Consider the following 17,424-nt stretch of genomic DNA (forward strand, 5'->3'; position numbering starts at 1 on the left):
GACATTTTGTTGGGTAAGGGGCTACAAATACAAGACTTCCCTGAGGAGTTTACTGTGGGGATTAAACATTTGGAAATACCTTGTGTTTGATTCGTTTATCCTGTACTTGTACCCCCTCCCCCCCATTAAAATGGAAGGTCCTCACATTGTGAGTAGGGATTGTTTCATCTGCTGTGTTTGTATACCTACCCCCTAAAATAGCATCTGGTACATAGTCGTTGTTTACTAATAGTAGGTGTTAATTTTGTTGAACATGTAACCAGATTAGTATGTACATATTAACTAAGGATGTTGAGAAAGCATTCGCAACTAATGGAAAAAAATGCTTCCAGTAGGACAAGGCACATGATCTGACTTTTGAAGGAAGATGGGATTCTAAGAGGTGGAGGTGAAGAGGCAGTGCATTCTAAGTAAGAGGACAGTCTGTACAAAGTGGGAAATGGAATGCCAAGTGCAGAGAAAAGCACATGGGCTGGTTTGGCTGAAATCAGGAATACAAAAGGAAATAATGTAAAATAAGTCTGATTTGTGAAGAGCTTTAAATGCCATGTTGAGTTTATATTATATACTAGAAACAATAGGTTCTTAGATAGAGTCAGGTTTATGCTTGAGGAAGATGATTTTGGCAGCTGTGTGGAGGACATATTGGAAAGACTAAAGACTTAAGGCAGAGAGAGCCATTAGGAGGCTATTACAATAGTCCAGATGAAATGTGATAAAGATTGAAACTGTTATGGTGGCCATGTGAACGTAGGGACAGTGATGGATAGGATAGAGGGGCACAAGGAATCAATACAGGATCAGAAACCAGACTACTAAGACTATAATGAGAGGATCCAGCATTTATGAAATTTAGACAAGAGTTAGATTTGGAAGAGACTTAAAGGATATATATAGTCTAATCTCATTGTTGCTTCTCTGTTGTTGTTTTAATGAGACTTTGTATGTATAACACAGGTCAAGCTTAAATGTGTCCCTGGATGGTATCTCTAGCTGAGTTGCTCACAAGGTCCATTTTTATTCTTGTTCTAATCTCCTGCAGAGGTGAATTTTCATTAAAGACCCTGGAAGCTCTGCTATATCTTTATCTTTTTAGTAATGATGAAAACAGCCCACTTGGTTTCATTACCTTTTAAACAGAAAAGTCAACAAATAAACCAAGATATTTATCTTTTTGAAGGACTTGGGATTTATTAGGGAATAAAAACACACAATATTAATTTTTATTTCTTCTTTAGGTGCATTTTGGTGGCTCCAAAATCTATTCTGTTGTAGATAGACTACAGAGGAAGAGAAGCGAAATAACGCACCTCAACTCTTACAGAAAAAAAAAAACATTTACATTAATAATCATACTATCCATCATATAAAATGTGTCATTCTAATACTCTGATCTTTTCTCACAGGAATTATTTCATTGCTCAAGTTTCATATCTGATTCATGAATATTAATACCTGATACAATGAAAACACTTAAATATAGAATACTGTATTTCTGATGTAGAACCTGCATTTAAAAACTGATTTCTGTGTACAATTATACATATATGAATATCAGTTACACTACAAATGCAAACATACAGATACATCTAAAAGCTAACCAACTTTTAGGAAAAGGATTTGGCAAGGTTTAGAATGCCTTTCTATTCCTCTTTCATTTAACCAAAGTATACAATTATTTTATAACTAAATTTTTTCCTAATCGCACATTAAAGAGAAAAAAATGTGTTGAGGGAAAATTTAATGTTTTCTATTTTCCTCTGTTTTAGATGTTTCTCTTTAATACTACATGAAGTTATCAAGTATTTATAATTTTCAAAAAAGCTGTATTTTTAAAGTAACACTGCAGGTGATTGCTATTTTGATAGACATATTGAGCAGAATGAACACTTAATTTATACAACAAACATACTGTACAAATATGAAGAAGGCAATTCTTATCACTTACCAGCAATACTGCACAGATTTTAAATTATGAATGATTTAAAGAAAAAACGTCTCCATCTTCAGTAGATAAAATCTTTAAGAAGTCACAGTCCCTTCACTTTTTGGTGTTTCTTTATCTTGTTCTTTTTGACTGCAGAGTGCAAAATATTCATGGACAAATTGTCTACACATAGGGCACTGCTGAAAATACTTAACACAGCCATCACACAAGCATGTGTGTCTACATGGTAAGAGTACCCAATTCACCTTGCCATTCTGGCAAACAACGCAGTCTTTGCCATTTTCTTCATATTGGTCCACTTCACTTTCAGTCAGTCCAGCTTTTTCCAACAAATGTCTGTCAGCGCTTTGTTCTCCTGGAGAAGAGTTACTCAAGGACGGTGTATTATTATTTGCAGACATGAAAAGTTGCTGAAGAGAAAATAAATAAACTTAAATATGATTATAAATTGAATTCAATGTCTATAGTCAACCAACTATGACCTAATAAATCCAAGGAAAGGGAAAATTCATAGGTAGGAAGAAATGAAAAGGAAATGTGGGAAATTATTTCTTTTTCAAAGTAGATCATGAAACTCTATAGTTCAATTCCTATATTTTTGGTGACTGAATATATATACATTGGATCTTTTCCCTCTAAAATTTCTACTATTTTAACCTAGGCACACAGATAATACTGCTAATATCATTAACATTTGGGCACATGTATCAAATGAGAATAAACTTCATATCAAAAATTTGACCCATAAAATCGACCATGAAGCTACTACTAAAATAATGTACTTACTGTAAGACCCAAGTATCTATTTTAAATCATTATCTTGCTACTCTTGAAGACAAAAATAAAAGATTACATATAAGACACAGCTTACCTTAAGGTCATGGAACTGGCCTTGAGCCAGTAGTACATACTGATATAATATTCTGCAGGAAAGTTTGTATTTCTTATCAGGAATATGAATCACAGTCACCATTGAAATCTAAAAGCAAAATCAGTTAGTATTTTACTTTCTATTTGCATTGTTCTACATATGTAGGGAAACAAATATGTCAAAAATAAAATTAAGATGAAGATAAATCAGAAGAACCCCAAGTTAGTCACTTAGTTAGTGTTTCTTTGTAAAGTTAATTACCTCTGCCTATACTATTTTTAATTGTACTGAAATCTTTTTTTGATAAATATATTACTATAAGTTAGCTAAAAAGGCCTGGTTAATGTTAGGGTTTTTGGTACATTACATAGAATGATGGACTTGAAATCAGGAAATCTGACATTGGGCTTCAGACAACTTACTAACTCCATGACCCTAGGTAAGTTATTTAATCTCTGCCTACTTTTCCTCATTCTATAAAATGAGGATAACAGTACCTACTTCTCAGGGTTGTTGGAGGGCAAAATGAGATGATATTTGCAAAGCATTTGCAAGCCTTAAAGCATCATATAGATGCTATTATTAATATTTTACAACTATTTTAAAAAGTCATATCCCCTAAAATTAAATATAAAATGAGTCAACTATCAATATGCCCTTTTAGAACACAAGCAATATTTTAAATGATCATTATAACAAATATTTTTAAAGGAACAAAGGGACTAGATTTCATAGATAAGGAACCAAATCACAAAACTCCAGAGAACATAATTCCTATTATGGCAAGTAAATAAATATCAAAACCAAATAGACAACAGAGAAGTTATAATTACTCCTAAAGATGGAAGGTTCTCTACAACACTACAAGAACTTGTGGGTTCTGTCCTCAGAAGAACAGTCAACGAAAATTAAGAAAATGTGGAAGTAAAATATTTAAATAGAGTTGACTCCTGTTATTTAAGAAAACAGATTGTAACACTCCCGAAAAATAAACTGCTAAAACTTCAGTATTTTATAATAGTTTTTGGAGGAATTAACTAATTAGGCCAAATTTATTATACTGCTCAAGTATATCAAGACACACTTTAACGCTTCAGTGTTTCAAGGAATCTGTCGGTATTCATTTCTCACAGTGCATATTACAAGTCTTTCATGTCCTCTTGTTCCAGAAGAATCTTGTCTGTGTCCTTCCACAAATTCTTCATAAGGGATCTGTCCAATGTTCTGGAGGCTTTCCTCTGACTTTTAGTGTTAGTTCAGTATTTTGTGTGTATCTGTTCAGTGTTTAGGCACTATTATACCTCGGTCTTGCTATGTGATCAGCCCATCTTCTTCTTCAGTCACATATACGTCTTTAATGATGTCTTTTGTGCCTCTTTTGCACAATCAGCCTTGGCAATACGCCACAGCCTGCTTACACAATTTAGTTCACTATGCGTTGTAGTCTACCATCTTGAAGTGAAATGGATCACTGTTTTCAACGAGGTACATCTTACGTTATTTTTAACAGAGACATAATTGAAATGAATGTTCAGAGGCCCTAGTTTAACTAGAATTGTCAGGTTTTAGACTTCAAAAATATGATAATCAAGCAATGGAGAGAGAATAGACTGACTACTTACTAACAATAGTTGTTGTCAAGTATCTGATTAAAAAAATAAAATTATTATGCTCGGACATTTGAAAAAGAAAACAGGCATTCAAATATGAGCTAATCTCATGTATAGAGAACATGTGACAATTTTGAGATTAATGTAAGGTGAAGCATGTTAAGAACTGCTTGTAAAACTGAAAAAAAAATTAGTTGCTTGTGCAAAAAAAAAAAACCAAACCCCCCCAAACTACTTGGTCATCACCCAATAGAACTACTGGGATTAGGAATGACTGGGGGTCATCCTGTTCAGGTCTTTCTGCCTGTCTCACAGGAAGCCTACTGGATGCTGTGACTGATCTGCATGAGGCAGGAGGTGAGAGAGATGGAATACATCATTCCTACCTTTAGGAAAAAAAAAGGCAGCAAGAGTAACCAGGAGGAGTATCCCTTTCACTCACGTTCTCCTGGGCTGCAGAATAGATGTCGTCAACCATGCTTTTGGAGTCTTTTTATATTACATTTGAATCTTACGTGAATGGAAATAATAAGCAATATAAGTGAAAAGTGAAAATAGTTTCTGTCATGTTGCTATTTAAATAGCCCCTAATAACTTGAAAGACTTCACTTCCTTATTTCTGAACAGCAATAGAATTATAGTAGTCCTTTAATAAATCAGTCACTATAATTATTTAAGTCAGAAATTTGACTAGAGAGAAAATAGTCAAATCAATAACAAATTAACATTCATTAAACACCTACTATGTGCTACATGTTTTGCTGAGCACTGGGAATACAAAGAAAAACAAAACAAAATAAACAAAAACGTTCCCTGCCCTCAAGGATTATTGTGGGGAGACAACAACCAAATATATTTGTACAACAAGCTATATACGAGGTGAACTGGAAATAATCTTATGAAAATATTTTGAAGGCAAATTCTAATTGGGTTACACTTCCAACATGTACATACACAGAAGTGATGTGCAAGACTATGCAGTATGTGCATAATCAACTATGTCATATGAGGAAAATTCAAAGCCATTTTTAGGTCTATATCTCCAAAGAGTTACTAGGTTTAGACAGTTGTGAAGGATAAGATATTGTCTTCTGTGAAGATAACAAGGCAAGAATAAGGAACCAAGGCATTATGGAAACTTTCTGTATATGCCCAATATTAATCCTATAGGGAATTCAGATTGAGCAGGTATGATTCAAATGTATATGCCTCATGAAATATGCCTCTCCAAAGCAATGAATATGTATTGATGAACAATATGTTAAAAAACAATATGTTGTTAAATATTGGGTGGGGTGGGGGATGAGAGGATTTAGCCTTAAAGAACTTATGATCTTTTAGACAGGTTAAGACTAGTACACAAATATCTATCATTAAAATGCTCCATAAGAGTTAATTCAAAGAGTGGTACAAAGTTTTCATTTGCTAGTGCCTCCATGTGTTCCCATTATCCTATATTTACTTGTATATAAAGACTAATGGTTTTTTTTTCAGTTTTACAAGCAGTTTTTTAACATGCTTCACCTTACATTAATCTCAAAATTGCCACATATTCTATATACATGAGATTAGCCCATATTTGATTGCCTATTTTCTTTTTCAAATATCAGAGCATAATGGTTCTATTTTTAAAAAATATGATTAATTTTTTAGCTTTTAACTTTCATTTCCATAAGATATTGAGTTTTAAATTTTTTTGACTCTCTCTTTTCTCCCTCCTCTCCAAGACAGTGTGCAATCTGATATAGGCTCTACTAATACATTCATATTAAACCTATTTTCACATTAGTTATGATGTAAAGAAGAATTAGAACTAATGGGAGGAACCATGAGAAAGAAGAAATAAAACAACAAAAGAAGAGAAAATAGTATGCTTCCATCTGCATTCAGACTCCCATTTAGTTATGATTATGCTCCTATTTTGCCCCATTTATGCTTTTCTCTCTCCTTTCTTCCTTTCCCTCCTCACTAGAGTTTTGCTTTGACCACCACCTCCCTCAGTCTGCCCTCCCTTTTCTTCCCCTTTACCCTTACTAATTCTTCCCTCCCTTCTATCCACCAGCTCCCTTTTCTTTCTGCTTTCCCTTCCTACTTCCTATAGGGTAAGTTAGATTTCTATAGCTAAGTGATTATGTTATTACCTCTTTGAGCCAAAACTGGTAAGAGGGAGAATCAAACAATGCTCATCTCCCTCCTTTCTTTCCCTCTTCTGTAACAGGTTGTTGTACCTTTTTATGAGATGTAATTTACTCCTTCTTTCTTTCCTCTTCTCCTAGTTACCATCCCTTTTCACCGCTTAATTGGATTTTTTTTATCATCACATCAAAGTCAACTTACACCCACACCCTCTGTCAAAGAACATCCCTTTTAAATGTCCTAATAACAATATAGTTCTCAAAAGTTACAAGTGTCATCTTCACTTTGAGGGATGTAAACAGTTTGCCATTATTAACAACATGTTGTTTTTTTCTTTCTTATTTACCCTTTACACTTCTCTTGAGTTTTGTATTTGAAGATCAAACTTTCTGTTGAGCTATGGTCTTTTCCTCAGGAAGGTTTGGAAGTTCCCTATTTTGTTAAATATCCATCTTGTCCCCTGAAAGATTATGCTCAATTTTTGTGGGTAGTTGATCCTTCATTGTAATCCAAGTTCTCTGCCTCTAGAATATCATATTCTATGCCCTTTGATCTTTTAATGTAGAAGCTGCAAGGTCCTGCAAAATCCTGACTGTGGTTTCATGATATTTAAATTGTTTCTTTCTGGCTGCTTGCAATATTTTCACTTTGATCTGGTAATTTTGGAATTTGGCTTCAATTTGGGATCTCTTACAGTAGGTGATTGGTGGATAATATTTTACTCTCAGGTTCTAGGATATCAGGGCAGTTTTCCTTGATGATTTCCTGAAAGACATTGTCTAGGCTCTTTTTAAAATCATAGTTTTCAAGTAGGCCAATAATTTTTAAATTGTCCCTCCTGGATCTATTTTCTAGGTCAGCTGTTTTACCAATGAGGTATTTTATATTTTCTTCTATTTTTTCATTCTTTTGTTTCTGGCTGATTCGTGAGATATCATAGAGTCATTGGCTTCCACTTGCCCAATTCTAATTTTTAATGAATGTTTTCTTCTATTAGATTTTGTACCTCCTTTTTCCATTTTGCAGATTTTACTTTTTAAGGAGTTCTTCTCTTCAGGTAGTTTTTGTGCCTCCTTTTTCATTTGTCCAGTTCTACTTTATAAGGAGTTGTTTTCTTCAGTGTATTTTTTTTTTTCATTTGGCCCCTTGCATTTTTTAAGGACTTGTTTTCTTCAGTGTGCTTTTCCTCCACCATTTGGCCAACTATATTTTTTAAGTACTTGTTTTCTACAGTAAATTTTTGTCCTTCCTTTTCCAAGCTATTGACTTTCTCTTGTATACCTCTCATTTCTTTTCTGAATTTTTCTTCTATCTCTCTCATTTGACTTTAAAAATCCTTCTTGAGCTCTTCCAAGAAGGCTTTTTGGGCTTGAGACCAGTTCATATTTCCCTTTGAAGTTTTGGATGTGAGTATATTGATAGCTGTCCTCTTCTGAATTTGTGCCTTGATCTTCCTTGTCCCCGTAATAAGAATCTATGGTCACTGTCCATTTCTGCTTTTTGCTCATGGTGTTTGCCTGTTTCCTGGCTTTTTAAGGCTGAGTGCAGGGGCCACTGACCCAAGCTTCTTGTGCTGTAAGCCCAGGACCCGGTTACTTATTTTGTGTGCTGGGACCTCAAGTACTGGCAGCTGGAGACTGTAGGGTCTGGCAGCTTACCTGGTGCTGAGCTAGAATCAGCAACATTGGAGCTCTCAGGGCGAGGGTGGGGAGTCTGGTCCCTGGGGGACACCTGCTCACCTGGGCTTTCTGTTCAAATGTTTGGCTACTTGAGGATGTCTGCCAGCCTGGAGCTGTGCTACCTGGAGTTGTGCTGAACCACTGGGAGAGTTAACTTTTGGAGAATGCTGGCGCTTGTGGTAGTTTTCTGAGCTGTTGTCTATTGGTTCCCCTATCTGTGCTGAGGCACTTAGGGGTCCTGGTGTTGGTGCTTGCCTGCTCCAGCACCCTGGGGTTCAGGATCTCCCCACAGTCTGCTGAGGTGGGGCTTGCTGGGATGCCTCCTGTCCCGTACTACTCCCCCTCCCCCACAGCAAGAGGGGTCTTTCCTGTTAATCCCTCAAGCTTCCTGGGCTACAAGACTACTGCATCCCATCTTTTTGCTGGCTCAGCTGTTCTAAGGTTTTTCATGGGGCAATATTTTCTGGGCTTTCAGGTCAATAAGGGGGGGTGAGAGGAACTTCTTACTCTGCCATCTTGGCTTCCAGAAGCAAAAATCTAGATCTGTTTTTTTAATCAATCAGATACTTGACAACAACTATTGTTAGTATTTAATCAGTCTGTTCTGTCTCCGTTGCTTGGCTATCATGTCACCATGAATGAACAGTTGCAAACATATATATCAAAAATAGATTCTAGTATACAAAGTGATTTTAACAAACCCAAAGGAGTTCAAATTTCAAAGGGGAATGACACTAATCCAATTTAAGAGGGAAAATAAGGGTTTCCTTTTTTTTGGCAAAATAAAAATTAAAAACTATCACTATCACATTAATACTCTGGGAATTTCAAAAATTACTTACAATATCATAAAGTCCTTGGGAATCTTCATCAGCTAAGGTCAATAGTGCCACCAGTGGATATTGAGATCTAGGAACAATGCCAAAATCTTCAATTTTAGCATCACTTGGTAACTGACAGTATTTCTCTTCTTTGCTGTTTTTTTTAACACTTTTTTTTGGGTACATGTAAAGGGAAAATAACTGTTGCCACCGTAAACAAAGACATGTAATAAGGTAAAAATAAGAAAAACTAATTTAGCAAAGCCATATCTTACTTACATATTGCAAGTCCCCAATCTTCAGGACATGGATCATATATAAGATCAAAAGGATACAAATGTTGTTCTCGATAGACATATTTGCTATATATGGCATCTTCTAGTGCCTGTGGAGTATTTATTCTGGAGACATAAACATGTTTCTGCAGTGCTTCATATAATTCTTGCACGTCACAACCCCAGTAGCATGTAAGGATGCTTTCTTCAATACAATCAGCTGTTAATGCTATGCCATCTACAAAAAAAAAAAAAAAAGACCCATTGCCTAATATATCCTTAAATGTAATTATATACTATGAATGAGAAAAATTCTTGACTTATCCTGGCTAGGCTAGTGCCAGCTCTCCCTGCAGCTGGTACTGGGGTCTGTGTTTCCCGAGTTGAATGAAAAAGGGCAAAAGCTATGAGTTCTTGTTTCTGTTCTAGTTTCTTCACCACTAAAATATTGTCACAGAGACCTAAAGAAGAAGGACAGGAAGTTTATTAACTTCACTTCTGGTGATAATCTCTACCTATAATTCTAGTAGATTATTTGCATGTGATAAATCTGAAAATTACCACTTTTTTCCCCCAATGGGAAGTCAACTCACCAACTCAAGTATTTTTCAAAAGGCTTCATTTATTTTAAAGTAATGCAATACTGACAGCTGTTGTTTGTGCACACTAATGGTATGTATAACCCAAAACAATGTATGATGTATGATGCAAAAAAATCATTCACACTTGTTTTTAGAATAAATTTTCCTTGTATTTGAACTTATGCCTGGCTCTGATACTTAGGGACTAACTGACTTTGTGACTATGGACAACCCACTTAACTTCTGAGCTTCAGTTTACCCATTCTGTATGTAATATTTACATTGCCTACCTCATGGAGTTACTTTGAAGAAAACACACCTTCAGTGCTACATAAGTGAGAACTATAATACAAGTATGCATTATGATCTGATAATTCATCTTAAACAAAACAGTGAAGTAACACATTCATTCAAACAATATTTACAAGAGCCTACTATCTATAAAACACTATAGTAGGCTCTGAAAGACATAAAAAAATCTAGAGAAGACAATTTTATACTCTTACAGTTTGTAGTATGGTGAAAGATAAGACACATTAATACATAATACACAAGTGCATTAGAGAGTTACAAACCAAAAGTCCTATATAAAGTTTGATGGATAACGGAGGAGAAAGAGGATTAATTAGGGAAGGCTTTAAGGAGGAGGCGGCATCTGAGTTCTGCTTTAAAAGAATAGGAATTTACAGGAAAAAAAAAATGAGAGGGCATTCAAGGTATAGAGAAGGGCACAAAGAAAAAGGAGGAGAGTATAAGAAGTGTTGTAGGGTATTAATATTAAGAATGTAAAGGTTGAGTGGCACCAGATTTCAAATAGTCTTGAATTTAAGAAGTAAAGGAGATATTTGAGATTTTTGAGTAGAGGAATGATGAGATCTGACCTATTTATGAAAGAATATTCTGGTAGGAGGATGTGATGTGTTTATTTCACAGAGGAAAAAATAAAAGTTGGAAGACCTCTTATAAAGGAGGCTTTTGAAAAAAATCAAGTAGGGGCAATGAAAGGTTCTATTAGAGTGGTGGCAATGGAGATGGAGAAGTAACAAATCTAAGAGATTCACAGAGGTAAAACAGACAGGACATGGTAACTAAATGATAGGATGTGAGAGGTTAACGAGAGGGAAAAATCAAAGACTTACAAAAAGGTTACAAAAACAGGAGACAGAATGAATGGTGGTGCCCCAAACAACTGTAGAAAGTCAGAAGTAGATTTATTGGAGGGAAAGGTGGCCCTCAGAATGCTGATTTACAGATAACAGGGACTATCTAGATAGAGACCTCCTGTAAGCAACCTGAGGTGTGGGTCAGGAGTTCAGAAGAGGTTTGACCCTCATTTGCACAGAGACTGATGTTGAAGTAACAGAAATAAATGAGACTGTTTAAAGGAAGGAGGGATTCACAGAAGAAAAAGGCCAAGGTCAGACTACTGAAAAATACCTAAATAAAGGGATTCTGAAAAAGGATGGAGAAACATAGAAGAAACTAGTTTAAAAAAGAAGACTTAGGAAAAGTTCAGGATCTGCCCATTTTCCCCTTCTTGTAAACCTTTTAAGATGGGATCAGGGAGTTCTTTTTTAACATCAAGATAAAGACATCTCTCAAACCTTCCCTAGAATACAGATGCTGGTTAGTGAAAAGGGTGTTCTTGGGGAAAAGTAAAACAGACAGTTAACTAGGTCATGTTAACATATGTGTGGATATATATGTATGTCTCTCTGTATGTTTATGTCCTCATACATACATATATATGTATACACACACAGAGACATACATATATATCCCTCTAATCAAGAAAACATGTAATTAAGCAGAACATTAAGTATACTTTGATATTATTAATAAATCTGAAAATTATTGTAGTTAGTAAGTCATCAATGCAAAAATTATCCTTGCTTAGGATATTAATTTTTTAAGTATATGTTTAAAGGATACAATATGTTTCCATGCTTCAGTGAAATCACTGGTCCATCAACAGTTACTCCCTCTATCAGTGCAGATCTATGTATCCATTCACAATTTATCCATCTATTCTTATCCTAAATAATTCCTTCACAGAGAATACACTTAATGTCCTGGGAACCTTCCTCTAATCTTCAAATTTCATGGATCACAATACAAGATTCAAGTGGTTATACTTTGTTCTGCAGATAGGATTGTATTAGTATTAATATGTATTAGTGTCTTTTATGCCACTTTGGCCACAAAAGTTCTTATTGGTAATGTGCTGAGTGACTTATATCCACCACATATCTTTCATTTTCCTTTGGGTTATCTGTAACTTTAATCCCTATGAGATACTGCTGTTCCATAACTTGCTGAGAGTTCCACTCTCACCATTCAATTCATTGCTCATATTCAGGTTCTAAGACATAGGCACTAAGGTACTATCTCAATAGTTTGACTATTAAGTTGCATATAGTAATTTGGGAAATAAGCATTCTTCACAACTTGGTTATTTCTGTTTTAATAACTATGCAAATCTCTTTTGAGAATTTTGGAATCTCTTAGATTAGCAGTTCTATACTGCTCCAGGATTCAATGCAATCAGATCATCTGCAAATAAGGGCATGTAGAAGAACCTCATTATATACAGAGAATCCCTTTTCCATTTAGAATTTCTGTTAACTAATGAATATTTTTCCATATGTTCCAAGAAAAATACATTTTTCACTTTTAATCTCAACATTTGTAGATAGCTAGATAGAAACTCAAATACAGAAGTTTTAGCAATCTAATCATGCAAAAAAGGGACCAAATTCTGACAGGACAGGATCCAATCTCAAGATTCTACATGTACTCAGTGGTTAATTTTAAGTTTAGGAAATGAAAATTCAGCCAAAGTCAAACAACCATTTAGGAGATAAGGAAATTTTCCACTAACAGGACTTAAAACATTTACTTTAAAATACATATTTTTCCCTAATCACAATAGAACCATATGAAGGTTTTCCTTTTCGTTATTTTAATGGAGGGGTAGAGATAGAGAGAAGAAAAAGAAATGCTTGTTAATTTAAAAAAGAAAACATTAAAGAAATTGTTTATTTCTACATAGGAAAAAGGAAATGGAAAGTGAATGCAAGTAAGGAAAGAATGAATACACAAAAAAGTATATGGTGGAAGAATAGAATAGAAAAGAATAAAAGCGTAGCTCTTATATTATTTCTAAAATGGAAACCAATACAAGAAAACAATGTTTAGGGAAAATAAAGGTAAAGCAAAATGAAAGAGAAATGAAAGAAAAAGGGGAAAGGAAGAAGAAGATGAAAAAAAGATGAAAGGGAAAGCAAACATGAGGAGAGGGAAAGAAGAAAAATGAGGATACGAAGAAAGGAAAGGAAAAAAATTAAAGGATATAGGGAAAATGATGCTATGCCAAAATGGAAATGTCTGTACTTTTTCTTACAATGTATACCGAACACTATAGAAGAAAAAAAAAAACATGAACAACTAAAACAATGACAAGGATGAATAGATAAATGAATAAAACATTTATTAAGTGCTTACTCTATACTAAGCAGTATGCTAATTGCTGGGGATATAAAAATGAAAATCAAAAGTCTGTGCTCTCAAGGAGTTTATATTCTAAGTGTAAGAAATAATATATAAAGGAGGGTCCAGTTGCAGTGAGATTTATGGAAAGGGCCAGTGACCCTAAGACTGCAAGCTGAAGGACTGCTAGGGGATCCTTAGGGTACACTGGAAAGTCAGGTGGTAAGGCCTGAGAATCTAGAGGGCACGGAGCCAACGAGGATTTGTAAGGCCTGCTGGTCCTCAGTAAAGGTTATGTTATTCCATTTGCTGAAAGAATGAAATGAAGACACAATAAAGGTAGCATAAGTACTTTTTTAAAAAAGTGTACGCATTATAAAGTCTTTTAGAAATTCCATTATTATTATTAATATTACTTTGTCTATTCTGGAATTTTAGAAAGATAATAAATTGCCAAGAATCTGACATGTTTAGCCATTTGGTTTAGAGATATGAATGCCAATTAAAACATTTTTGCCTTCTTGCAGTGAAAATGGTGGAGATTTTTATTTGTGAAAACTTTTTTTTCACACAATCTATGTAACAATCAATACTTAGAAAACACATAAATTAGGTTCTATTATTTATGTTGCACCTAAGTGTCTGCTCATGTTAGAAGGTGAAAGAAAAGAAGAAAGTTAAAATCTTAGGAGGTAATACTATCTGATAATTATATTTGCGAAATTATCACAATGGAAAAGTTGAGTCTATAAGATTCTATTCCCAATCAAATATCCAAGAACATATATGCATCAAGTGAAAGGTTTGTAGAGGAAAGTAGAACTTCCTGCTTTCTTTCACACTTATTCCTTCAGTATGAAGGGATTTCAGAGGTCAGTGGTTACCAGACATTATGTAGCCCTTTTAAAGAAAAAAAAAACAAAAACAAAACCTTATCACCTTTCCTTCCACTTTTCATAAAACAATCTATGCAAATAATTTTCGTAGCTAACATTTTATGCAAATAAAATGAAGTATTTATCACAATTTTATACCACATCATCTTAATTACATAATATAATGACATTCAATTATTGTTGATAAAATCCCTTATAATTTTCATAGTCATACTTATAAAATAATAACCATAACATGATTGTGATGATTAGGATAAGCTTTTGGTGCAAGATTTCTAAAAATTCAAGGACAGTGATGATATAGCTACTCAAAATTCTTTTTCAACTATTAATCAAGAAAAATATTTTTGTCTTTATAACAGCTGTAGCAGAAAACCCTGTTTCACACAAATAAGGTGCTACAAGGTAGTAAAATTTGTATTGCTTTATTTGACGAACCAGAAAATTGCTTATTCATGTGTAGCCAAAAGATATAATTCCAAAATTTCAAGCCTGAGTGACTAGGAGATAACTAGAAAAAAGGAACTTAGGAAAATGGATAAGTATTTCATAAACAGTGATTAACTGAGTTGAAGATTTAAATGCAGAATTGCAGATTTGGTTTGGAAACCTGGGAAACAAACATATATTTGTCATCAACATAGAACTGATAGAAGTTAAGAAAAGATGTGATCATTAAGGGAAACTAGGGAGAGCCTTGGTGGAACCACCCTGGGTAAGTGACAGAGGAGACAAAAAAGGAGGCAGAGAAAGAAGAGAAATAGGAGGAAAATTCACCACTGTCACAATAAAATGCCCAGCGCTTTTTCCTCTTGAAACTATATCTGTCAATATTCTAAAAAATGGGTTAGCTAGATGGCACAGTGGACAGACAGCCAGACTCATCTTCCTGAGTTCAAATCTGGCCTCAGAGTATATGCCCCTGGGCAAATCACTTAACTCTGTTGGTCTTAGTTCCTCATCAGTAAAATGAGCTGAAGAAGAAAGTGGTAAACCACTTCAGTACCTTTGCCAAGAAAACCCCAAACGGAGTCACAAAGAGTTGGACACAACTGAAACAGCTGAATAACAACAAAAATTCTAAAGAAAAAATCAGTAGCAAATATTGAAAATATTATATATACTACCTTAAGAATCAAGGAAGAGGGGTGGAGAGGAAGAATGAGGCTAGAGGAAGTACTCATTATACAATATTGAAAAAACCATGAATTTAACTTCAAATGCTTATCATGCATTACCAGTTGCCTAAGAGAAATTTCCAAATGTCCTAAAGGCATCTTAAATGTAACATGTTCAAAACTGAACTCACTATCTTTTCCTACAAAATCCTTCACAAGTCTTAAACTGAATGAAAGGAAAGCACTTACTACACTGTTAAGAGTTGAGAATTCAAATAATAATAAAAAAAGACAGTCCCTGCTTTCAAAGACTTTATATTCTAACAGGAGAAGAGAAAACACACAGGGTAGCCCAGGAGTAGCACTTTGGTAGGAAGTTATGGTGGAACCATGAAGTGTGGGGAGAGGTGGATTGATACATCTTTTCACAAAGTGGTAGTTTTTGGCTTAATTAATGTTCTCATAACTAGAAATGGAAAATACAGAAAGGGGAAAGGGGAAACAATTAACGGGGAAAAATATTTGTATCCAATATCACTGACAAAAATTTTAAATCTATGATATATAGAAAATGGATAAAAACAAGATTCATTCCTCAGTAAATAAGTAGTTTAAGGATATGAACAAGTAGTTATCAAAGGAAGAAACACAAGTTTTGATAAACCAATGAAAAAAATATGTTCCAAATTCACTAATTGGAGAAGCGTAAATTAAAACAACCTTGAGGTTCTACTTCACTCTCATAGGATTAACAAAGATGACAAAAAGGAAAACAGTTGTTAGAAGAAGGACAAGTACACTAAAGTACAGCTGACAGTTCTAAAAAGCAACTTTGAACTACACACAAAAAGTCATTAAGCTGTGACTCTGACCCAGTGATAGCCTTACAAAATGGACACCTTTGTGACGGGGCAGTCCTGGGAGTATGTATTTGGTTAAGCCTGCTTCTAGAGGTTTGTGATGATGTGAAATGGAGGCGTTTGGCTCTCTACTTCAGAATAAGCACAATTATTTTAGGACTGTTTCTTGCACACTAACTGTATGGTGAAGAAAAGGCTTCTTCTATTGGGGACTGAATTGGAACTAAATGTGTTCCAATTCAATGTTAACTGAATACAAAAAGACTCCTAAAGGAACAACTTAATACCTCTCATTCCTGGTGATGAGGGAGGGGAAAACTGCTCGAAGACTTCAGGTGGAGAAAGGGGATAGTGCCACCACCTGCAACAGCCTACTTTTCCCATCCAAGTTGGCATGAAGACATGAGCACATCATTCTTTTACTGTGTTTGTTCCTACTGTGTCTATTCTTTCCTGCCTTTGGTGAAGGAACCTTGTGAGCTTCAAAAAGTTGGGAAAGCTCTAAAGGTCCAGGAAATGTCTATACCAGAGTTCCTGGGTAGCCAACCCTGGTGAGAAGGCAACCTGGCTGACTCAGCACAGCAGGGGATTAAAGGCAACCAAGAAAGAGTGTTATCTAGTGGTCATGCCACATTCAGAAGTGAACTTGGTGGAAAATCAAATGCTTTATAGAAACTAATTTAATTTTTAGCCCACTCTCCCAATGGAACAAAATCATGTAGGAGACAGTATGCCTCTAGGTATTGAGGAAAATATTTATATATCTATTCTTACTATTTCTCTTTGGTAAACATTTTTTTGGGAAAAGTTTACTGATATTAACTGGTTAAATGATACTGGGACACTAATCACTGAAGCAATCAATGACATAAGGAAGATAGTACCTCTTAACTGATGACTAGTATTGAGGAAAATACACCTGAATGGAGGTTCAAGCCAACTGTAGTAGAAAAGAAACTCATAACCTCTCACAGGTATCCCCTAGAACTCTGGGAGGGAGATGTGGCCTTGCTCGGACACCCAACTTGCCTCATTTTCTCCTGGGAGTTGATATAAGATACACTGGAGCTTACAAATGCAACATGTGGGCCCTCACCTGGGATCCATCCATGCCTGCTCATCCCATGTGAATTTTGTTCA

General features: G+C 34.9%; 1 protein-coding gene across 2 annotated transcripts in view; it reads right to left on the reverse strand.

Annotated features, from left to right (window-relative positions):
* Window positions 1-1,165: 1,165 nt before the first annotated feature.
* CGRRF1 (cell growth regulator with ring finger domain 1) overlaps window positions 1,166-17,424 on the reverse strand; it is a 51,623-nt gene continuing 35,364 nt past the window's right edge. For both annotated transcript variants that reach the window (XM_072629819.1, XM_072629820.1), the window contains exons 3-6: window positions 9,401-9,578; window positions 9,087-9,234; window positions 2,820-2,927; window positions 1,166-2,358 (exon numbers count right to left, since the gene is read on the reverse strand). In XM_072629819.1, coding sequence (XP_072485920.1) covers window positions 2,023-2,358; window positions 2,820-2,927; window positions 9,087-9,234; window positions 9,401-9,578 — 770 coding nt within the window. In that variant the 3' untranslated portion in view covers window positions 1,166-2,022. The remainder of the gene's footprint in view (window positions 2,359-2,819; window positions 2,928-9,086; window positions 9,235-9,400; window positions 9,579-17,424) is intronic.

This window comes from Notamacropus eugenii, chromosome 1, assembly GCF_028372415.1.
Source record: "Notamacropus eugenii isolate mMacEug1 chromosome 1, mMacEug1.pri_v2, whole genome shotgun sequence".
Taxonomy (NCBI): Eukaryota; Metazoa; Chordata; class Mammalia; order Diprotodontia; family Macropodidae; genus Notamacropus; species Notamacropus eugenii.